The 24,916-nt window shown below is 45.8% G+C and overlaps 1 protein-coding gene across 1 annotated transcript in view; it reads right to left on the reverse strand.

Annotated features, from left to right (window-relative positions):
• TMEFF2 (transmembrane protein with EGF like and two follistatin like domains 2) overlaps window positions 1-24,916 on the reverse strand; it is a 937,676-nt gene that overhangs the window by 82,372 nt on the left and 830,388 nt on the right. Inside the window, exon 9 of the mRNA XM_078680410.1 lies at window positions 5,104-5,262. Coding sequence (XP_078536536.1) covers window positions 5,104-5,262 — 159 coding nt within the window. The remainder of the gene's footprint in view (window positions 1-5,103; window positions 5,263-24,916) is intronic.

Raw genomic sequence — 24,916 nt, forward strand, 5'->3', positions numbered from 1 at the left:
GCTTCTCCTAGTAACACGTCATTGCCAAGTTTGCGCGCACCATTAGGTCAGAGGTCCCGGCTCCTTAGGTAGCCCCCTCCATGTTTCCGCCCCATTCATGACATATTCTGTTACGTTTGCATCACATGTCTATGTATACGCCTCTGTTACACCCACTGCTCCGCCTATCCTATGTACTGTAATGCAACTGTTTTAGTATATATGATCGTGTATTGTTATTAAAAATTAGCGCGCTCATCCCAGATCCTGTCCCGGCAGCTGCCGGGCTCTGTCATCCTATTCCTGTGCAGGTCGTCCTGTTCCTGTCCTTTATGCTGTATTAAACCTGCAAACTCCTACTACCTCGAATCTTGACTCTTATTTATTGAGCTATCTGTTATTAATTTATGCATTCAAAAAGAGAGGTATTATTTATTTATTTACCACAATGCATCCAGGTACTTTATTGAGAACTTTGTCGCATTTACCATCAACTTGAACTAAGCAACTTTAATCATCTTTTAAGTAATCTTAAGTGTAGTATTGTGGATTTTTGTTGTTTGTGGTCTTTTGTTTAAGTCTACATAAAGAATACTTATTTTTTATAAAACCTGTGTTGTGTCCATCTGTAGTGTTTTCACTGTATTACAGTGTATATTCACAAATGCTAAACACCCTGTTTCTGAGATAAGCCTGTCTGCTCGTGCCAAGCTACCAAGGGGGTGAACAGGGGTTATTAAGTAGTGTAATCCCCTTATCCTGACTTAGAAGTAAGGGTCCCTACTTGCACAAAGGTGAATACCACTGCCAACTAAAGACCCCCAGATCTAACACTCCCTATCACCTTTAGAGTGTCCAGAATGTGAACATTACACCCTCCAACTAAGAACAGTGGAAAGGATTCCCTTTCTAGCCTTCATCTGGAGATGCTTGGAAGGTACTTCCCCAGTAGCCTTAGGCTATTTCTTGTAGTGAAAGTGGTTCAACATGTGGCTAAGTTCTTACCACCCTATCACATCTTCTTCAGTAATAATGCTGCATCCATGGTTGGATGAGCTTCACACACATCATAGGAATGGACTAAATTCTAACCATGTGAAGATCACATTGACAGCACATTAAAATGCTTTGACTTGTTCCGGTCAAGGGTGATAGGCCAGCATACTCAAGTGAGGGGCTATGCTTATTGAAGGAAGCTTGGGAATCCTAAGTGGTATGACTTTAGTCCATCCTCCCACATTCTGGAACTTTAAATTCTGCAAATGCCACCAAATTTATTGATTTTAGTCACAGTTTGATGCATAGAAGTCCCACCAGCCTAGACACCGCACATTCTTTGGCTTTCAGTAAAGTCATTACATTGCCAGAATAGAAGAATCTTTATATTTACACATTGATTTTTGGAGGCTTTGATGTCACAGGTGATAGTCCGTCTATTACAAGTGGTGTACTGTATTTATTGAGAGAAGAATGGCAACGCTGTGTAATAGGACTATTGTCAATCCCAAAAGTTGTTGGACCCTTCCATCAGCAAAACATAAGAACATTCTGTGTTTTTAGCCAAACTTTAATATTTTAAGGACATTTTGGGCAAAAATGTCTAGTGGGATCCATTCACGCCACACCACCATGGACTTCTTGGGGATGCCTAGTTTTCAGAAATTTGTGGAGTTGGCAGGTTCTCATTTATCCGCAGAAAGACGGTAATTCTAATAAAAGAGGAGTTCATTTTTGGGGCTATTTATTGTTGCGAATAATAAGCGAACTGGCACAAGTGGGGTGTAAATTTAATCATGAGAAATTTTTAGGCAACGTTTCATGTTTGCAGGGCAATTTTGGTATGAAAAAGTGAAGTGGTCCACTTAAACCATACCACTGTGGACGCTCTGGACCCCGCAGACTGTCTAATTTTCAGAAATATCTAAGATTGATGGATTTCAAAGGATGCCAGCTGACCCTGAGTACAAATACCACAGATGTTCACAGATACCCACATTGCAAAAAAGATTTAAATTTAATGCAAAAATATTGATGTCACCATGTTGCATTTTTTGATATTTCCTGGCTCAGGTGGTAGAAATACCTATACATATTGGGTACTGTTGTTATCAAGAAAATTATGAGAATTCTATTTGGTAAGTGGAGCATTAGTCAATCCATGAACATTCTGTGACTGTCCCTCCCAGCAATCTGGGAAACATCTTTTATCTTAGCCAAAGTCTGATGATAGTAGAGAATTCTGGGGGGGGAAAGTGGCGGATATATGGAGCCATAACACCCTGGATTTCTCTTCATGCCTGTTTTGCAGAAAAGTCTGGGATTGGAGGTTTTTGTGGGTATTGACCAATCCTGGATCAAAATACTGCAGCTAATAAAATCCCCAGAAAGATTGAAATTCCAAGGAAAAATAATGGTCTCCAAATTGTATTTTGGAAGGTTTGCTGTCATTGGTGATACGATTAACTATACACAGAGTATTGTTTTTGACCACCTATGCACATGGAGTATCAGTTTTATCAGGAGAACTCTGGAAACACTGATTGATAAGATATTTGTCAATCTCTGTAGTTTCTGGAACTTTCTCGCACATAAATGTGAGGAAAATCTGTTATTTGGTAACTATATCAGTCACTCCACCCTTGACTCCCTGGACTGTCTAGTTTTCATAAATGTCTTGAGCTTTTAGATTTTCCTGGGTGCTGGATGACCCTGCACCTAAATGTTGCAGTTACCTCTACTTTCAGAATAACTGAAATTCACACTATAAATCTTGATGTTTCACATTTAATTTTGTGGTCTTTCATAATGTGTGATAGACTCAACCACGCAACTGGGATACTGTTTTTATCATGAGAAACTTCTGCTCTAACATTCCAATGTTTGCCTTTCTGTTTTCAGCTGACTGCCTTCAATCCAGTGCGAGCGATGCACTCTTTTGCTCTTCACCACAACCTCAAGTGACCCCCACACAATATGATATGTGAAACAAATACAAGAAAATACAAAAGGGGACAGGGATGGGAAGGAATAAATAGTGAACACTTGATTTCGTGTATTCCAAAATAAAATTCCGTATGTGTTTTTGCAAAATTTTCACTCATGCGACTCTGTTTTGAGGATAAAATATCCCATGGGAACTATAAACCTTCATGTGTGCAAGGGCTGCCCGCATTGGACTAGCAATGTTCGTTCCCAAAGTAAGCATGGGCGCAAAACCCGTTCCGCTCGCGGATTTTGCAAATTTTTGGCAAATTCGCAATCTGCGAATTCCCGTGAATTTGCCAAAAATCCGCAAGCGGAATGGATCCAGGCGGCAAAAGTTCAAGCTTCAAGCTTGTAACTATTTTAGAATGGCGCCGGCAAGCTGCCAGCGCCATTCTAAAATAGTTACTAAGTTAGCTTCAACAGGAAGCACTAATAGAAGCAGGTGCTCGAGTTTAACTGAATTCGAGCACCTGCTTTATTTTATCTATCAGTGCTTCCTGATGAAGCTAACTTAGTAACTATTTTAGAATGGCGCTGGCAGCTTGCCGGCGCCATTCTAAAATAAAACAGGAGAGGGGCAGAGGGTAGAAGGGCACAACAACAAGTGTGGCAGAGGGCAGAAGGGCACAACAATGAGTGGGGCAGAGGGCAGAATGGCACAAAAACGAGTGGGGCAGAGGGCAGAATGGCACAAAAACGAGTGGGGCAGAGGGCAGAATGGCACAAAAACGAGTGGGGCAGAGGGCAGAAGGGCACAACAACGAGCGGTCTCACACAAAAAAACACTGCGAACACGCAAAGCGCCCCGCGAACACGCAAATCGCCCCACGAACACGCAAAGCGCCCCACGAACACGCAAACATTTAAAAATCCGCAAATTCACACGAATTCGCGAATTTTGTGGATTACGAATTCGCAACTCCACAAATTCGCGGATTGCGAATTCGCAAAATTCGCCCATGCTTATCCCAAAGTAACTTTAGAAATTGTATGGACAATACACTGAGCAGTTTCTTGTTTGGCTGTTGCAATAAACGGCACACATCTCATACAATTTTCACTCAGACTGCATAGTTTCCATAATACACATAGTTTTCACGTAAATTATGATTTTTGGAGGGGTTCATCATGCAATTTTACTAAGGCCTAAACGTAAATGGTAAGATACCCATGTCAAATGCAACAGATGCATAGAGGACACATATACGTATTCCAAAACAAGTTGTGCAATTAAAACATTTTATGATGTCATAGCACTTTGGCGAGACTAAAATGTAAAACTGAGGCCTAGAATGTACACTACGCATATTTCCTTAAAGTAATAGTTAGTTCCTGAATGGATTACATGCATTACGGTTATAGCACAGCACTCTTCAGAGGCAAGATAAGTGACATTGTAAGGTACTCCTCTTTCATGTTCTATTGACAAAAAAATCAACATGAATGGTACAACATTTTCAATAAATCTAAAAAAATTAAATAAATTACAAAAGCCAATAATGCACATATGTACAAATACTTTTTGTGCCATGTCTCCGTGTAACCTGCTCTTTCTATGCCTCCTACGTGTTTATATCAAACTTATGAGGCTCCGCGTACTAGCACCACAAGCTTATGGAACAAAATAAAAAACTGCCACGCTAACAATTTGGGGAATACAAAAGAGAGAATAGAAAAGGATGCAAGGAAGGAGACAGGGTGCACAGACACACATACTTAAAAAGCTCTAGCCTGAAAATACTAACAACGTGAACCTGTCACTTCATGCAGTAAGAATGAAGGACGTTTTAAAGCGCTGCTACTGAAGCCATTCGTTTGTCTATTTTACGATCATGATACAATTCAAATATGTCTGTTCCAATACTAAGAATCTCTTTACACTTGTAAAATAATGCATATCAGTGAGAAGAAGAAACAAGGCAAGTGTCTGTGCATCATCAAATCGTGCAAAGGTGCAAATGATTCAATAGTACAACATGCGAATTCATTGTGTGTTCTAAGTGGTTACTATCTTTTAGAATGTTATTAGCTCATTTTACTGGTTTCTTATGCAGCAACTAGAGGTGCATGTTTACTTCACAAAGGCAGTATTCATCGCCTTGCTTGCTTTCTTCCAAATCAGCACAAAGAATAACACACCTTGTGATGCAGAGAACCACGACGCAGATGATCGCGATCTGGATCGTCCCAATGACAGCTGCTATGAGGACATACTGGAACCTCACCGGGCCCGGAACCACATATAATACGTTGAAATCTTTCTTTTCACAGTGTGGTCCACTGTAGCCAGCATCACACCTGAAATCAAAGGCGAGAGCCATTAACAACGAGAAACAAGACGCAAGTGAAAATAGTCACCACGAATGAACAATAGGAATTTAATGTCCTGTAGCAAATGGAGTAGAACAGCTCATTAACGAACACACTGCTTCACCTCTTGTTTACATGATAAGCCATTAAGATGCTGAAAACAGGTTGCAGAGTGCAGAGGTGCAGAATTCACTGGTTACAGAATTTGCCAGTTCTGGACGGTAATTGTACCGCGGCACACTTCAATTATGAGTCACTCCACCCGGATGGAGAATAACATGGAGGCCCTGTTTTGTCGGGTCAAAAACTACAAGTGCATTCTCATTCTGGGCCGAATAACAGGCCCCTTCCTGCTCACACTTACCTTCTCGGTTGAAAAGGTTAGACCAGAGAGGTTGTTGCATGGAATGCCTTTAGGACAGGACTGATATGAGAATGCTGTTGATAGTAGGCTACCAAGGGAAAGAGGTGAATGAGCCTATCAGACACTTGCTTCTTGATTGATTAAATGATAGCTCAGCCCAACCACCGAATCACTCTCACAACCTGAAAGAACAACATCAGTGATTCTGAACCATTTGTTGTATTTGTTGTGCACCCACTGAGTGCAAACATCCTATCGAAATGATGCTAAACAGGATGCCAGACAATCTGATGTCCAGCATCACGAAAAAGGTAACCACAATGTTGTACCTTATTGTTAGAGCTGTCTTCATTGGTCCTTAATCCAGTCAGGCGGTTGCTCAAACTTTAAAGGGCTCCTCTTATAGAGTACCCCAGAAGACATGTTCTGTGAGGATTGCAACACGCGCCTCTGCTCACAAGATGGATACCCACGCCATACCTTGAGCTCATTAACAGGTTAGAGGCCAGTACATGTCTTACTGGCACATGCATCAATATTGCATTTTGCGATTCCTTAATTGCGAAAAATAAGGAATCGCAATTAAGGAATTGCAGACTGCAATGCATCAAGAAATTGCTAAAAAAATAGCGATTTCTTAAAATTCCTTAATTGCGATTCTCTAATTGAGAATCGCAATTAAGGAATACCTCCCCATCCATTCCTATGGGCCTGGAGGCCCATAGGAATGAATGGAAAGACATTCTTAATTTGCAATTCACCATTAGAAATTCGCAAATTAAGAATGCAATTTCAAGGGTGCAGGGGTGTCCAAAGGACACCCTGTTGCACCCCTGAAATCTGCTTTGAAGTACATTTTGCACACTCACATGCCCCAAGGGCATGTGTGTGTGTAAAATGTAACTTTGAAAAATGCACTTTAGTGCATTTTTCAAAGTTTTCGCAAATTACCATGAAGGTCAAATTCATGGTAATTTGCTCCCCTTATTTGCGAATTCGCAAATTTTTAAAGTTTGATGCATTGCATTTAAGGAATCTCAATTTGAGATTCCTTAAATGCAATCGCAATTTAAGAAATCGCAATTTTGCGGTTTCTTAAATTGCGAAAATTACAAAAATGATAATGCATCCCAAAAATGGGAATTGCATTCGCAAACGGACGAATTTTGCGATTCGCACCATTTGCGAATGCAATTCCCAGTGATGCATGTGCCCCTTAGTACCTTCAACATCAAATGATGGTAGAGGCATATTGCCCTGGTGGAGGGTGGGCAATAAGAGCTCAAAATTTCAATTCCTGAGGGGCACTTTCAATTCAAAATCACTGCCATATTCCTTACTAAATTGGTTGGGGAGATGAACATAGCATATAAATATTGCCAGCGAAAAGTTGCAAGCTGGCTCTTTATTAGCCTCAACTTATGCTTTTTGTTAATGTAACCGGGCACACTAACCACTTTTCCATGGGCCTTCAAACCACTGGCATTTTTTTCAGCAGTGGATTTTACTTTTCTGAATTACATTTCCAAAAGAAATATCTGTCATCATGTAACATAAAGTGATTTTGACACATTATAACATTATGTTGTATTGCATTGTACCAGTGATCTCAGAGCGCCTTATGCAGAGGGATGTGCATGGTGATAATGCTATCAAACAGGAAAAGTCTCTTAATTAGGATGCCTCGGTGAGGAGTAAATCCGTCTTGTAATCTGATCACCCTGAATAAAATCTATTAAACATGCAAATTACTTTCTGTAGCACTTCTCTATTATAATGTCATTACATGTTATGTGGCTCCCCAAGGTCACTGCTCATTTGTTCCAACAAATGTAAATACATGCTTAGTATGCCATAGATCGGCTGTAAAGGAATAGGTTTCTTATGATAAACAATACCAAGGGGAGCTGTACACACTTGGGGTTTGGTTAGTTGCTATATGGTTGTGAGTAGTAACTACATTTCAGAGAAAAATTGTCTTTGTAATGGTGGTAAACCTCTTTTTGTGCATGATGATGCTTTAGCCTCTCCACTGATCTTCTGAATCACAACTGGGTAAGTAATCAAAAAAGATCATATTTTTGCCCAGTACCTATGCTGTTTTCATCGGTTATAGAGAATACATATAATTTCTAAACATATGCTTTTTTACACGGCTAGAAAAAGTTAGCTAAAGATTTTCTTACCTGATATGGTACAGAACAGTTGGAAGAGTCACAAAAGAAATAGGAGTTGCACATTTTAGGAAACTCTATGGCCCACATTACAAGTGATCCTATAATACCGAATTGGGTGAAAACAGGATTTCCCCACTGTTGAACCTATCATCTTTGTAAGTGTTTCCTCTGTCTTTTTGCTTATTGACCTCCTGGTATTGACTCTGTCTTTGCTGGTTTAGTATCTTGGGGCACTTTCTCACTGCTGTTCAGTGTTTAAGTGCAAGTGCTCCTATTGTAAATTGGATTATGGATCCGCGTTTCCATGTTTGGCATATTTGATTTACTGATAAGGCCTTAGTAAAGTGAACTATAGCTGCCAGGGCCTGTATATCAAATGCTGCTAGTGGGCCTGCAGCATGGATTGTGCCACCCACACGAACAGCCGTTCAAAGGGTTTGTGTACCCACTTGCCAAACCCTAACCTTCTGTTTTATTTGATGGGCGTCACCCCTAAGGTAGGCCCAAGGTAACACTATGGGCAAGGTGCAGTGTATGTGAAAGGTAGGACATGTCCTGGTGTGTGTGACATGCCCTGATGGTGAAATACAGTGTAATTCGTTTTTCGCTGTTGAAAGGCTATCTGTCCTATAGGATAGAATGGGGAATACTCTGTAGCATTTTACGAGTATAACTTCCCTTTGAGACAAGATAAAGAAATGGAGTTTAGAATCCCTGAACTCGGAATGTAGAAATGCATCTTTTAATAAAGAATATTTTATGTTCTGTGTTTGAAAATACCACTTTTAAAAAGTAGTTATTTTCTTGCTTAGCCATCCTGTGTGCCTCTTCTGGGTTGTGGATTGATTGTCTGGCTTTGGAGAAACAGGGGCTGGGGATGGACATTCTCTTCAGACACCCATTGGGGGTTGAAGTGTGTCCTGCCTTTCCTGGATGAGTCAGGGCTGGGCTGCATTTAGAGTAGAGGAAGGGGATTTCTTTGCACCTGAATGGGCCTGGCCTGCCTTGGAATATGCTGTCTTCACCTCCTGCCAGGAAGCTAGTCCAAAGAGGACCAAACTGGTTTGGACTGAGCACAGACACTCTCTGCCCAAGAGAACAAAAAGAAATACAGTATAAATATTGGCGCCGACAGCCCAGAACTTTAGAACTAACTTGGATCAAGGAACCTGCCAAGAAGAAGAGCTGGAAGAATTGCCAGGAGGAGTACTGCCCCTTTGCTGTATTTTTGCTTTGCTGGTTTGGCATGCAGCTGCTGCTTCTGCTTTGGGCAGTACAAAGACTGGACTGAACTTTCTTTACTTGTCGCTGAGTATCTCCAACGGCTCGAAATAGGGCTTGCCTCCTGTTCATGAAGTGTAAGGGACAGCAAAAATGTCACCTACTTCTGGGTACCACCTCGAACCATGGGTTTAAGTAGCCACAGAGGAGGAAAGCAGCTGATCCCATCACCGGCACTGCTGTGGCCTCTTTGTCATTCTTACAAAGTGTATATTTTTGATTACTATATGCTGGTCTTTTATCGTTTTGGTCTTGTTTGCACAGATAAATAGTGGTTATTTTTCTAAAACTGGTGTTGTGTCCTATTGTTGTGTTGTCACTGTATTATTGTTGGTTAAGTGCAAATGCTTCACACACTTCCTCTGAGATAAGCCTGAGTGCTTGTGCCAAGCTACCAAGGGGGTGATCAGGGGTTATTTCAGTAGTGTATACTCCTTATCCTGACTAGAAGGAAGGGTCCCTCTTTTGACAAAGATGCAAACCATTGCCAACTAGAGAACCCCATTTCTAACACCCACCAAACCAGTTTTACAGGGAATATAACAATACACAAAGTGTATTGCGGCTACATTTATTTTACTGCTTAAAAAACACCAAGAGAAATGTAATTGCATTTATCCCTGCACAAAGGCTCAGAATTTGGGATTCACTTATGGAAATTGGTGCATAATATTGTGTCTTTATATGAGATAGCTCTTAATACATGAGTGAGCTTGTATCCTATAATTACTAATTCCAAAACTACAGTTAATTCCACTTGATAAATTACCATACCTGAATTACAGCCTCACTTGTGACTGGGCATGAGTGTTGAAAATTGACTGAGTAATGGTAAACTATTTGCGAATATTTGACCACCTAATTGAAATATTTCTCTGTGTCTAATCATCATTTATTTTGTAAGCTTTTTAGGCAAAGTTGTACACGCAGCAGTTAGGTCACTTCAAAACACTTAGGGCCTTATTATGATTACATAGAGAAATGGGAGAATGCGACTGCACATGCGTAGGGACCACCGACCGGAGGACGGTCCCAGGACCACAACGGTGTCAGTTGGAGGCAGTTCCAATTGCCATCGTAATTGAGCCCTCAATAATGAACATTAAATAATGAGCAGGAATTGCGGGTGAAACTTATATCCCTCACATTGGTCAATAAATCCAACATTATTTTGGGCAACACTGTGATTAATCCATCTTGCAACAACTTTGCAAGAGAGTTTGCTGGAACTTTGGTCCATGAAAGGTAATCTCACTTCCCCTAAGTAGGTCACCTTTGCAATACATTGCTAACATTTGAGTGATGAATTTGGACACACCAAATAAAGTAAAACAAAAGCAACATGTTTCCTGATAAAGCTGATAAAACGAATGCCCTCCTGAATGTTGTATGTCATAACGGAGTGGTCAAAAATATCAAACAGCACATATATCCAATACAGAATAAAGATTCCCAACATGTCCAAGTAAGCATTCAAGGGGAAGTATACATTTAGTACTCTTAACTCCACATCTACATACTTGAATGATACATTGGTAGTCAATATTCTTGAGTCAAAAACAGTGCTGGTGAATATTTATACTCAATAATGTGGCAGAACACCCTCCTGAACACCTCCATAGATTCAACAAAACTCTGAAAGAATTCACATTGGTACCATGAGTGTAGCATAGATTATATGTTTCTTGTAATATGAAGGAGCTGTCTTAAATTTGAACGAAAATGTATTTTAACATCAGTTGCTGTGCAACTCGGTGAACACATGTACACTGAAATAGAGCTATTACAATTACAACAAAATCAATGTGTTGAAGTGTTTTTTTCTGGCTTAGGCTGCCTAGGCCTCCGTTCTCAACATCATCGTATTTAAAATGGATGCTATATGATAATGTTCATTTTGTGTTTATATTTCTCACCAGACACTAAATGCTGCAGGAAATGGATTGCTTATTTATGTGTGATACTGTTCAGGTTGCTACTATTACATTCTCCAAAGTGTTTCCTGCTTGCACACTGTATTCCATTAATTCACAATGGTTGACTGTTGTTTATGTAAATAGTTTGTTCTAACACCTCCAGATGATATCAGGTCAGAAGAGCAAATAAGTGTTCATGTAGAAGGTTAGTACTATGGTGACAGGGTTAAGTGAAGTTTTGAAATAAGAAAATGTGATTTGTTTGAAAAATGATCAGACCATGCTGACTTTGCAGTTGTAATTACATTTTAATGCAATAAAACTGTATATAAACCTTTGAATTTGGAGGTGAGCCAGATATTTTTTAGAACTTTTCTGATCCTCCAGATGTGGTCAGATTCCTTACTGATTTTGATGAACACTTGAGACTTAACATTCCTCTGATTAATGACCACTGTTATATTATTCTGTATTTGATAACCTTCATGGCAAATTACTTTGATGTAATTCAATGAGATTACTGCTCCATCTGCATTTTACTATTCCTGTACTGTACCTTTACATTTTGTAATAAACCTTCATGGTTATTCCTAAATTTCTTTCTTTAAGCCAGCTTTTCCTAATTTGCTGTATTTTGAAATGCTGTTTTGGATCCTGTCTATAGAAACACATTGCCTAACACCACCCCCTATCCACCCAACATTGGGTGCACCACAGTCATGCACCATCCCTGTCTCCCTGTGTGCCTCCAAATCTAAGAATTTGATTATGAGTTGAATGGAGTAGAATTTCCATATGGAACTCCGGTCCATTCTGTTCTCGTCCCATTCAGAAACAAGTGAGATGATCCTATCTCACCAACAAAAAAAAAAAGAACGAAGGTATGCTTGCTCTACCCCACCCACTCCCACTGGGAGTACATAAACGTACCTTACCCAGCATTCCCTATGGTTTTTGTTTCTGTCTACTGACAGAATGGGTTGAGTCAGGAGCTGGTAGGCTTCCGAGGGGCTTCCGGCATCTGCAAAGTCCAGGAAGCCAGGAGTTTTTGATGCTGGTCAGCTGCAGGAATGATTTGGAAGTTCCTTTAAGTATGGTTGCAGGGGTAAGTACTTCATAGCGGTTTTGTGTGTTCTTTTGTTCTGATTTCTGAGACCATCTGATAAGTTGGCACTGGTTAGTGCCTGGATGGGATTCGTCATGTGAATACAGGGTGCTCTAGGCTGCCCTGAAAGCACTTGTTATCGCCTGGTCTCAGTTATTCAGGATCAGGCTTGGTTAGTTCCTGTTTGGGACTCTGCTTTGTTATACCAGGTGCTGTGGACCTTTGGATCAGTGGCTGGTTCCTAGTGTGCCCCTGTTTCTGTTTAGGGCCCCTATTGTAATATGGTGTTTGTAGGAATGGGCAAACATTCCAAGAGGTGCAAACATGTGGGGCGCTCCTCCACTTCGTCTCCTGAGTCTTCCTGTTCAACTTCTCCAGCGCGATCTAAACGCTGCAGAGAGGGGAGTGATGCCAGAATTAAGAGACTGATCAAGGAAACATTGCAGGCAATGGGATGGGGGGGCATCCCAAGGGGTCTTTTCCAGTTCAATCCTCTCATTTTTCAGATTCTGAGGAGGATTGGAAGGGTGGTGAGGAGCATACGGGCAAATACATTGATAAGGAAATGTTGCCGGACTTGCTGAAGCATGTCAAGTCCAACATGAGTTTTCCTGGTGAGGAAGCTCCCAGCACATCGGGTGGTTCACTGGTGCTCCAATTTGAGTCCGGCAGTGGTGGTACATGTCCATCCCTACATCCGTGAGGTGTAGAAACAGGAGTGGAAGGACCCTGATCGTATTAGGATTCCCCGGTTCATGGACAAACTGTATCCTCTTCAGGACATGTCATAGGACTTGCCAGACTCCATCCTGATTCATTCTTTTGTGGCTAGGCCGGTGGGTCGTACTTCGTTGGCTTAGGATGCAGTTATTAGAGATCCTGTGAATAAGGTGGATGCTTCCCTTCGGAGGTTTATTCAGGTTGCCATTTGGCCCTGGGTACTGGCATATATGATAAGTGTGTAGCGTAGTCTCTGATTTCGCATAGCAAGGCTCTGTATCAGTCCCTGGATGATACATCTGACTGTTCTGGGCTTTTGGAGCATGTTGAGTGGCAAATGGAATTCCTTTCCGATGCGTCCTTTCACGTGGTGCAGGCCTCAGCCTTTTCTGGGTGGGCTGGTGTGGCGGCTCACCGCAATCTGGTTTTGTAAGACTGGAGGACTGATTCTGCTAAGAAGGCTTCTGCCCTATGCTTGCCTTTTCAGGAGACTGTGATGTTTGAGGAAGAGTTGAAGGGCAAATTGCACAGACTTTTTAAGGCAAAACATCACTCTAATTCTTTTAAGCAGTACTCTGCTGTGGCTGTTTCTTCTAAGCCTAAATACGTCTTTCATCTGCCCTCCCGGAGGCAGTTTTCTAGTGGTTATGGAAGGTTTTCTTCTGGCAGGGATCGAGACAGGAAAGCGAAGTCTCCCCCGCCGAAACCTCGTTTCTGACTACATGGTAGCCAATTTCAGGATTGTTGGTCTGAGATCGGCTTCATCTCTTTCTTACAGCCTGGTTGCAGTCATGTTATGATGTGTGGGTGCTAGACATTGTTCAACTGGGATATTGCATCAAGTTTCAGAGCCTTCTCTGGATTCAGGGGTTTGTCTGACTCCTTGGCCATCCAGTAGGACAAAGAGGGCCAAGCTGTCTCTGTGGGTCGTGTCCCTCTTGGCGAAGGGTGCAATTCAGGAAGTACATCCTGTGGAGATGGGGAGGGGGTGTTACTCCCTGATTTTTCTAGTGCCAACATGACAGGTGGGTTCCATCTGGTGCTGGACTTCAAGGCCCTAAGCAGGTTTGTGGTTCATCTGCCCTTCAAGATGGAGACTCTTCAGAGGGTGATTCAGTTGGTTCTCTCTGGCCAATTCTAGTGCACCCAAGATCTGCAGTCCATATACTATCATGTCCTTGTTCACCCCAACTCTCACAGGTTCCTGAGGTTTTACATTTGGGCTGTCATTTTCAGTTTTGGGTCCTACCCTTTGGCCTGAGGTCTACCCTGAGAATGCTCACCAAGGTGGTGGCACCATTAGTGGCCTTGTTCCACCTGCAGGGTGTCCTCATCTACCCATAACTTGATGACTGGTTGATCCATGCTCCATCTCAGGATCAGTTGTTGATAGACCAGGATTTGATGTGTTCTGCGTTGTGGGCTCATGGGCTTCTGCTGAACCATCCCAAGTGTCAACTGCAGCATTTTCAGGACTTGACTTTCATCGGGGCTTGCTTTTGCACCCGTCTGAACAGGGTGTTCCTGCCTGTCTCTCGGGCAGTGACCTTGGGTTACTGTGCTCTGGAGTTCTTGATGAGGTTCTCTTTCTCAGTACATCTCTTGTTGATGGTTCTGGGTTTCATGGCAGCGGCACTGTTCACGCTGCCTTGGGCGCGGTTTCATCCCAGGCCTCTGTGGGTGCATCTCTTGGCCCATAGGAGTCCTTTGTCTCAGAATTTGGCACTTCTTGTTCCATGGTCTCCTTCCATCCTCCCTGCCCTGCGGTGATGGATGGTGTTGGCCAATATTTCAGGGGTCTGCCATTTCAGCCCTCTCCTCAGGCGGTCCTGACAATGGATGCCAGTGCTGTTGGGTGGGAAGCAACATTGGAGTCCGGCTTGCTTCTGGGTTGCTGTTAACTTCCGGAAAGGAGGTGTTCTTTGAATTGGCAGGAGTTGATGGCAGTGTCTCAGGCTGTCATAAGATTCTGCAGTCGGTTTTTGGGGCGCAATGTGATGGTGCGTTCCGACAACATGATGACTCTGGCCTACCTGAATCATCAAGGGGCACCAGGTCCAAGTCTCAGAATGCAGTGGTGGTTCCTTAGTTTTATTGGGTGGTGGGGCATCTGTTGTCTCTGGCGGCTGTTTATATACAGGGAGTGGAAATGGGGTGGCGGATGCCCTCAGTCGTTATTTCCACACCTCGCAGGAGTTATTTCCGAATCTGGAGGCCTTTTGAGCAGGAGTGCACGAGGATTGGTCATCCCTTTCTCGACCTATCTTTTTTTCTGGCACAATGATCAGCTGCCTCAGTTTTGCTCCCATGTCCGTCAGGAGGGTGTGTGGGGGTGGATACTTTAACTATTCCTTGGCCATTGCACCTGTTGTATGCCTTTCCAACCTTGCCCAGATCACCCAGTTTTTAGCTCTCATAGTGCTGGAGTCTCAGGAGGTGGTGTTAGTGGTGTCATTTTGGCCTTTTCGGTCTTGGTTACCCACTCTGAGGCTGTCTGCCGTTCAGGGTCCTTGTTGCTCCTCTGCTTTCTGTCTCCCATGCAGTCATCTCTAATGCTGTCTCTCCCGCAGCTGCGGCTGTCCGTTTGGAAGTTGAGAGGCAGGGGTGGTGATGTCAGAGTTTCCCTGAGCATTTAGCCTTGGCTCTACAACAGTCTCGGAAGCCTTCTACTCTCAGGTCCTATGGGCGGGAGGGGTTTGAGAAGAGGTTGTCTGTTTTCATTTTGCGGGCTCCATGGGCCGCGATTAGGGCATTTTGTTCCCATTGGAGGAATTTGTCAGATGTGGATGACTTAGTCTCTCAGTTGATGGGGAGTGTTTCTTTGGCCCGTCCTGTGGTCTGGCCTTCGTTTCCTTTTTGGGACCTTCCCCTGGTGCAGCGTGCTCTAGTGGCTTCTCCCTTTAAACCTTTGGCTGAGCTGGACTTCAAGTTTGTGGCAATGAAGGTGGATTTTTGGGGGCCATTACTTCAACTTGGCGCCTTGGGGAGTTGGAGGCTCTGATGGCTCTGGAGCCACTTTTGTCTTTTTCAGAGAATTCAGTGGTCCTCTGGTTGGATTCCTCTTTTGTCCCCCACGGGTCTTCTCAGTTTCATCGTTCCCAGGAGTTGGTGTTGCCTGCTTGGTGCTCTGATCTGAGGTCTAGTGTTGACCTTCCTTGGTCTTTGCTTGATGTTTGCAGGGCTTTGTGTATCTATCTGGTTTGCACATGCCCATTTAGGAAGTCCAACTCCTCGTTTGTGTCTCTTGGGGTTCCCTCTCATGGACGGAAGGCTTCTTCTTCCATTGGTTGCAGGCTGAAGCAGGTCATTATGTTGGCCTACTTCCTTTCGGGTTCCTCTCCCCCGGCGGGTGTGCAGTGGTGTTCTACCCAAGCAATGGCGGCCTCCAGGACTGAGGTTCGGGGGGTTTCCCTGTCTGATATCTGTAGGGCTGCTACTTGGGGGTCCTCTGTTACTTTCATGAGGCATTATTGGATACAGAATTTCCTGGGCCATGATGGTAATTTTGGGTTTGGGCACTGCAGGCTGTGTGCTCCTGACTTCTTGATTTTCTGTGCCAATTAATCACTGGGTGTTGCTATCTGCCTTGTGTCCTGGTGGTTTGTTGTTCTTGATGAATGCCAGTTGTTGCTTGGGTATTCTCACTTGTTTCTGAATGGGACGTGGACAGGAGGGACCTGGGGATAATGCTCTATTACGTACCGGTAATCTTCATTACTATTGATCCTGCTGTCCTCATCCGATTTATCACTACCCTCCCTTCCTCTCGAACGTGCCGGTCTTCATCAGTGGCATGGTAGTTCAGAGGGAATGCTGGCTAAGGTACGCTTATGTACTCCTGGTGGGAGAGGATGGGGTAGGGCCAGCATTGCTTCATTCTTTTTTTCTGTTGGTGAGATAAGATTATTTCACTTGTTTCTGAATGGGACCAGGACAACGGGACCAGGAGGAATAAAGGTTACCAGTAAGTAATAGGGCATTCCATTACACCTACCCAATCCTTAGGCAAACGGCTCCCTCGGAGAGAGTTTCCAGTCTATGCGCCCTTGGCAATTTCTTAAAAGGGTGATACCACATTCAAAACCAGTTATATGTTTAATTTGTTGATTTCCTTACTGTCGTACATATATAAATATCATTAAAGGTGCTACAAAAAACTTTGTAGTGCAAGTAGTTTGTGATAAAAGTAAACACTGACATGCGCTAAAGATATTTATAAGGGATGACACACTGTTGATGAAAGATACATTACAGTCACAGGACTCGTAAACATGAATATGAATGTACAAGAGAACAACTTAACAGCAGGCAACATTTGAATTTGTCAATGTTTCAACCCCTAAAAATGATTGCTATGGGGTCTTCATCAGGACAGAAGAACAATGATATCAGCTTTAGAGATGTGTCTGCATAGTCATGGAACCATCACGGAAATACTGGTTTGTTTGGAAATGGGATCCCTGGCTGGCCAGGGCTTTCGCCAAAGTCAGTCAGAGACCACCATTCCCAAGGTCAGGGCAAGGGAGTTACACGCCAAGATAACCCCTGCTCACCCTTTAGGTAACGTGGCGCGAGCAGCAAGGCTAAACTTGGAGGCGATGTAAGTTAAGTATTTGCGCACGCACCCCAGCAACAACACCCAAAGGCCCACCACAAAGGAAACTCCACACAAGGTTATATAAAAAATAGCCTTTGTATTATAACAAAACACATTAGATAAAACACACACTTTACAATGTGCCAGAGGCACGGGCAGAATTTACAGGGGATATGTACAAGACAGGGCCACCTGGACCACTGTCAGGAATCAGAAGTAACACTTTCAGAAATAGCACTTAGCATGTAAATCACTGTAGCACAAAATATAAAAATAGAGCACACAACCAGTAACTACTGGTAACTAGGACCTCACTAGCACCACCTGTACTAGGGAGAAAACAACCACCTACATATCACAATACCTGTAGGGGTGTAAAAACAGAACACATGATGCAATGCATAACATTCATTCAGAGGTGTAAGGGAGGAAAACACATGATGCATCAACAATACATTCAGAGGTGTAAGAACAATTGCGGCAAACTCACACAAGTCACCACCTGTGACTGTCCATAGGCAGGAACACCAGAACTGTCCCAATGTCAGGGGCCTAAACGGAGCAGCTGCCCACAAAGTGCTGGGCAGCTGTGAAGATGGCGGGGCAAAACACACGTGGTAGCCTCGGTGCCCCAGGACAAAGATGTGCCCCCCTAGAGCCTCTCTGGGCTCTCAAAGCAAAGGGGACCCAGGAACACTTGGCGTGCCTAGAGCCTCTCTCAGGGCTCTAGGCACAAATGTGGGGCGTTGGAGTCCCTCACGGGGGACTCTGCATCAGGAGGAAATGCCCCCAGAGCCTCGTGGCTCTACACAAACTATAGCGCTTCGTTGGAGTCCCTCACGGGGGACTCTGCACTTAAAGGAAACTGCCCCCAGACTGGTGGAGCCTCGACAGGCTCAAAAACGATCTAGATGCCCCAGGAGCCTCTCCGGGCTCGACAGACAATGCGGCCGTTATGGTGGAGTCCCCCCACTGGGGACTCTGAACTTGGAATTGCCCCCAGGAGCCTTGTGCAGTCACGGAGTCCCCACCAGCCCTCCTTCACTTACCGGGCGGTTCGTGGGGGACTCCGGTCCTTTCTTCTGGGCGGCGGCTGTCAGGGGAGAGCTCCCGCTCCTCGGGACTCTCCTGGGCGTCGGGGCTCCCTCCTCGGGGGAGCCTCACTGCGGGACAGCGCTTCCTCTCTCTCTCGGCCTCCACGTCAAGTCCCGGGCCGGCAGCCAATCAGAGCGCGGCCCGGGGAACTACGTCCGCTTCCTGGTGTCCCGCTCGTCCCGCCCCCGGCCTGCCTGACTTCCGGCCGGGCGGCGGCGGCGATACTGGCAAAGGAAAGTACGGCAAGGTGCGGGGCAATGCCGGGTGGGCACCGGCTGAAGCACACAGAGCGCTACCAAGCGCCAAATACGGGCACAGCGCTTCCAGGCGCTCTAGGAAAGAAATTAAGCGCTCTCAAGCGCTAGTGGGCACAAACCACAGCGCTCCCAGCGCTAGGACAAAATAAAGCGCTCTCAAGCGCTAGAGGGAAAAGCCAAGCGCTCCTATCGCTATAAATCAGGAAAGGACCCAGCAAAGTCCTTGTAGGCAGGCAAGGGGCAAAGCTGGGCCCAGAGCCAGCACACTGGGTCTCCAGGCAGGGAGACACCCCAAGTGGCGGTCCTCTGGCCCAGCAGCAGCAACAGCCCCCTCTGGATCCTGGAAGAGAACAAAATCTGTGGGGACACAGCCCCATTTTTATACACCATTTCCCTTTGTCTGAAGGTGCAGGGTGGGGGCGGAACCAGTCGCAGCTGGTTCTTGAGTACTCTGTTTACCTCAACCACCCTCTCTATTCACTGGCAAGGCTTGGGTCGTTAGACGCACCACAGGGGGGCGGAGCCAGCATTGTGTGGGGAAAACCCAGCCCATCCAGGACACAGGTACACTCCTCCCACACATCACTCATGCTAATCTCCTACTCACCACCGGGCAGACCCATCCAGACTTCCTGGAGCCTGGCATGCCAGCCAGCTCCAGCCAATCACACTCCAGCACCCTCACTGCACACGTACAGCCATGTCTAGGAATGATACTTCCCCACTAGACACATACAAGCCGCACATACCGTTGCGCAGCATTCATTCTCACGAGTTCACACATACCAGACTCAAGCCTGTACACCCCACGCATCAGGAACTACCAGGGACACATACATTCCCCATGCATTCCTATGGGCGGGCAGGCCTACCTCAGCACATGCACTCAGAGTGCGCACGCACTTTCCACTGGGACACAGTGAAAGTGCGCAGAATCCAAAAATCACCATCACCAGGTCACCATTTAACGGCAAAAAGTCTAGGGGTGAACCTGCCCTAAGGGCCAAAGTCCAACATGGTTAAAGAATCGATCACTCCAAACCCAAATGTATCGATAAACAATTAATGAGAAAATCACTCTCACAGCTGCAGCATGAGATCTTCTCTGCTTCCTGATGTAAAATTATTCTTCTAACTCCTTTTCAGAAAACTCTTTGTGTACCTCTCCTAATGCAGTCTGTTTAACCATTACACCCTACTCCCAGGTCCACACTGTTCTAACTCATAATTTTCCTTCATTGTGAGATTTTCGTTCAGACTAGGTGCACTATTTATTAGAAAACATTCCCCCCTAACAAACATCCAAATCGGTTGGTTTTGCCAACACTGTTTTAGAGTATCTAATGAGGTGAAGGAAGTTGGGGGAACAACCAAAGCTGCATCATCCACCACTCCTCCACTTCCCTTTTTGGATCTGTGGTGACTTGAGAGGGGTTGTAGAAAACAGGCGCAGGTCCAAGGATCTTCACAAATTCAAACACAACAACTCTTCAGAAAGAACACTCCCTGTACCATTTTAAAATACAATTTGGGGCCTTTTTCCATTAGTATGCCAGCACTATCAGGTGGCACCTTATGGCTGTACTCTTACCTTGCCTTATGGAAGCTCATGTCCTACTATAGGCTCCTTGATGGCAAGGTAAGGCAACAGCTATTTGATTGCACATTGGTGTAAAATCTTAGCAGATGAATAAAAATAGAACACTCATTTGTTTTGTATAATGACTTTCTGTAAATGCCACAAACAATCTTACTCATTGTACACCTGACTTTCGGTACACACATCACTCGCTTCCTGCTAAAAATTAGGATGTTCCTCCACTTCCACATCCTTTACATCTCTCTATGAAAGAAAAACTGAAGGAAACGTGAGTGCAGCAGAAATGATCCTTTCTGTTCTCACTAACTTCTTAAGGATCAATTGATCTGCTTTTGTACCTCAAATTCAATCCTTATTTACTTAGAAGGCTAACATACAAAAAAATGTCCTTAAAAAGATGGGCCATTTAATAACTATGCCCTGTTACGAGAGAGAAGTGCCCTAAGGTGGAATGGCAGTCAGCTGATGACATTAGGTATTTATTTAAGTTTGGAGGATGAAATCTACACCAGTGGTACAGGAAGGTGTTCATGTATGCATCTGGTTATAGTGCAACACCTGAGCTCATTAGAGCGACAGTTCAGTGTCCTTTCTACTGGAAGCTATCTGAAAGGAGCCAGGAGCAAATGTAGCCTCACAACCCTCCACAACCTGTGTGCGCGTGTTTGTGTGTGTGCATGTTTGGGTTGAGGCAATTTTCTACTGCACGCTATAGGAGTCCATAACTTTTCTAGAATTACTAGGTATTTAAGGCTAATTTAGATAGGAATTTGGAATAGTAGATGCACGGACAAATGTGTAGAGGAACTAGCCTAAATAGGTACACTATCTTATCGCAAGGAACTCTTCAAAAAAGACACGGCAAAGTCACACAGACTTCGTGCAGACACACGGGTAATTTATCCACGTACTACACCTTGAATTTCACTTTGTAAAGTTCTGCAGTGATGCACACAAAGAGGATTATTCAGAAGAACACTTTATTTATAATGAGTTTTGTCACTGATCCGTAAAATTAATGTTCTGTCTACTTTCTTAAATTTGAAGTTGGCTATAGACCATTTATTGCTGAGAAAAGAGATTTTCCGACCAAAAGTAAAATAGCCATTAAGCTACTCCATTGTACACATTAACTTACTCAGACATTCTGTGGCTGCTCCACAAATACGTCATACATGGACCATATAGATGTGATACGTGTGTGATCGACAAAAATAACATAATGTAAGATGCACCTGTCATGAATCGTTCCACATGTGCCATAATGACTGTGAAAAGTACACCTGTCGAAATTGAAGGTCAGTGGTAAAATATAGGGTCATGGATAGATGGAAAAGTAAAGGAACTTATTGACATACGTAAAATGGGAGCGTTCATGAGGAGACAGATGCTGGAAATATTGCTTACACTCACAAGAGAATTTGCTAATTCACACAGAAACATGAATACATAATTTGATCCTGTTACACTTGTAGTTCGCTGCACCCCTTCCAAATTAGCATAAGTGAGAAATTAATATCTCGTAATTTGAAAGAAAATATATGTTTGGCCCAATAAATATGTGTACAAAGTCTTATTTTTGCAATAAATCCTGACACAGAAAACACTACCTCTGCTGCCCCCACGCTGGAAGTGTAAAGAATACCGTTTGGGGCACACCAGTAGGTGAGGGGGGGGGAAGCACTGACACAGACAACCAACGTAGTGTGGAAAAGGCCGCTTTATTGGAATCAGGTGCACCTACAACATTGTCCCACCTGGCCTGTGCCGAACAAAACTACTTCTCACTAAATAACAACTGCCTGACCGTCCCCCACCCCCACCCCTAAATGTAACCCCAACATTTCAACTTAAATACAACCATCCACTCAGCAACCTACCCTTCGAATGAATGCCCCAGTGACCTCCATGACCTCACCCCCACCTACCATACAGTCCCAGGCCTCCAGCAAAACCACCCTATCTCCTTAGGAAAGCGCCACTCGAAAGTCGCATACGACTTTTGACCCCCCCCTAGGACTCCTGCCTCCTGGGATACCTGAGCACCCCCAGCGCCCCATCCAAAGCCTCCCTCAACTGGACTAAGTACAACTCCATGCCATACCTGGACAGGTGAACCCCGTCTTCCCGGAAGAAATATACTGCGCCATAGCGCAGTTCCGGGTGCTCCATCCTCCCCACCCCCTCCCTGGCACAGAATTCACGCATCTCCCGATTTATTTTCCTCCGAGCGCTGTCTATGGCTCCCGGGCGCTCCTCCCCCTCCACACTCGCCTGGGAATAAACTCGGACCAGATGATATGACAGCCCGCCCATTGCTTCCTAACTTCCCTCAGGTCCCGCTTCATCTGTTTGAGCAGCGCCAACCCCTTGCACTGCACCAAATCGTTCTCGCCCAGATGAATCACCACCACATCCGGGCACCCCCCCCTTTCACCAACGTGTTCAACAAAGGCAATAACTCGTGCCAACGTCTACCCCCTTTCCCCCTCCAATGACAACGGTACAACCCTGCATCCAATCCCAAATTGAGTGTCCGTTGCCTGTCCCACTCTGCCTGTTCTGCCCTCTTGACGAATGAGTGTCCCACAATGTATATGTTCAACACCTCCACTGCCGGCCCCGCCACAGCACCTGTAAAGACACACATGTCAAAATCGGGAAACACCGTTACAACACCCCCTCCGCCTCTCTCAACCGCACGTACGTCCGGTAACAATCCGACTTCCACCGTCCCAGCTTCTGAATCTCCTCCTTACCCAAGCCCCTCCGTGCCGCCTCCGTCGCCGCCCCGATCTGAAAGGAATGCGTCCCGAAAGCCAGCGGGTCCTCCCCCAAGTACCGCAGGGCGCGCCGCAGAACCCACAAAGCCTGAGACGCTGACTCTCCGTTCCCCTCCTCTCGACCAAAAACCTCCCCCTCCCTGCTGCTGCCGCCCGCCATCAGCCTCCGCCCCCACGCCGCTGGGCACACCCCCTCCCCGCCGGCCGGGCCCAGTACCACCCAGGTCCCAACCCCCCGCTGGTCCGTCTTCGAGCGCCGCAAACGCACCGCCACCTCCTGCGCTCGCACCTCCACATCCCCCCACAACACCCCCCACCTCCCCCCTGCGCCCAGCAGCTCCGACACTCGAAACGCTCCAAAGAACAGCCAGGACATCAGAGTAGAAAAACGCACCGCCTCGTCCCCGTCCCTGCACACCGCCGGAAGCGCGCCAATGACTCCCCCCAGCAACTCCACCGTGATGGGACGCCGCAGCCGCACCTTCGCACCCCCTTCTCTCGCCCACCCCTCCAGCAGCCTGGTCCCCAGTTCCCCTGCCGACGGGGGGTAGCCCCACCACATCTTTCCCATGAACGCCACCGCCGACAACTTGCCCGCAATCGACACTCACGACAGCCCTCTATCCATGAGCGCCAGCATATACCTTACCACCTGCTCCTCGCGCTGCCACCGGTCCCCATGCCTTACCACACCGGACCTCCGGAATTCCTCCCACGCTCGCTCGTATGCCTTCCACGTGGACACCGCTACCGACCCTTTCACCAATTGAAAGACCCGGCCTCGCCCACCGACCACAGCTCCTCCGGCACCGGCGTTCCGACTTCCTCCGCCGCCGTGGCTAACCCATGGAACCTCTCCCACTGTGAACGAGACAAGGCATCGGCAATGTCATTGTCCACACCTGGAACGTGGCGTGCCTGAAACAGTATGTCATTCTCCAAGCAGCACAAGACAAACACCCTCATCAATTTCAGAACCTGCGGGTCCCGAGCCGACTGCCTGTTCACCACCTGCACGACGGCCATATTGTCCACTCGAAACAGCACGCGCTTGTGCGCCAGCGCCCCTGCCCACACCGTGACTGCCACCACTAACGGGAACAACTCCAAGAACGGGATGCTCCTCCCGCCCGCCTGCCACTGCTCCGGCCACTGCTCTGCGCACCACTTTCCGTCCCAGTACAGACCGAAACCGCCGCCGCCCGCCGCATTCGAGTACATGGTGACGTCCCAATCCCAGTCCTCCGCCGGCGCCATGGGTACCCCATTGAACCGTTCTAGGAACGCCCGCTATGCGCAGATCCTCCTTCAGTCCCGCCGAGAGGCGCACATGGTGATGCGGCAAGGTCAAACCGGACAACGCCAAACCCAAATGCATGCAAAACGTCCGGCCCGCCCACACCACGCGGCAAGCAAAATTCAAATGCCCCAACAACACCTGTACCTCTCGCACCATCACCTTGCTCTTGGACAACATTTCATCCACCAAAACCAGCATCGCTGACCTCTTATCTTCCGGTAGGCGTGCTTCCATGGCGACCGAGTCGAGCTCGATACCGAGAAAGGACAACACTGTGCTGGGACCGCACGTCTTCTCTGGCGCCAGGGGAACCCCAAATTCCCCCATTAACCCGGCCAAACCATCCAGCTGCCGCTGACAGTCTGCCGTTCCGGGCCGTCCCACCAGAAAGAAATCATCCAGGTAGTGCGTCACTGACTCCGAGCCTGTGCGCCTGGAAAAAACCCA

Source organism: Lissotriton helveticus, chromosome 3_1, assembly GCF_964261635.1.
Source record: "Lissotriton helveticus chromosome 3_1, aLisHel1.1, whole genome shotgun sequence".
NCBI lineage: Eukaryota > Metazoa > Chordata > Amphibia > Caudata > Salamandridae > Lissotriton > Lissotriton helveticus.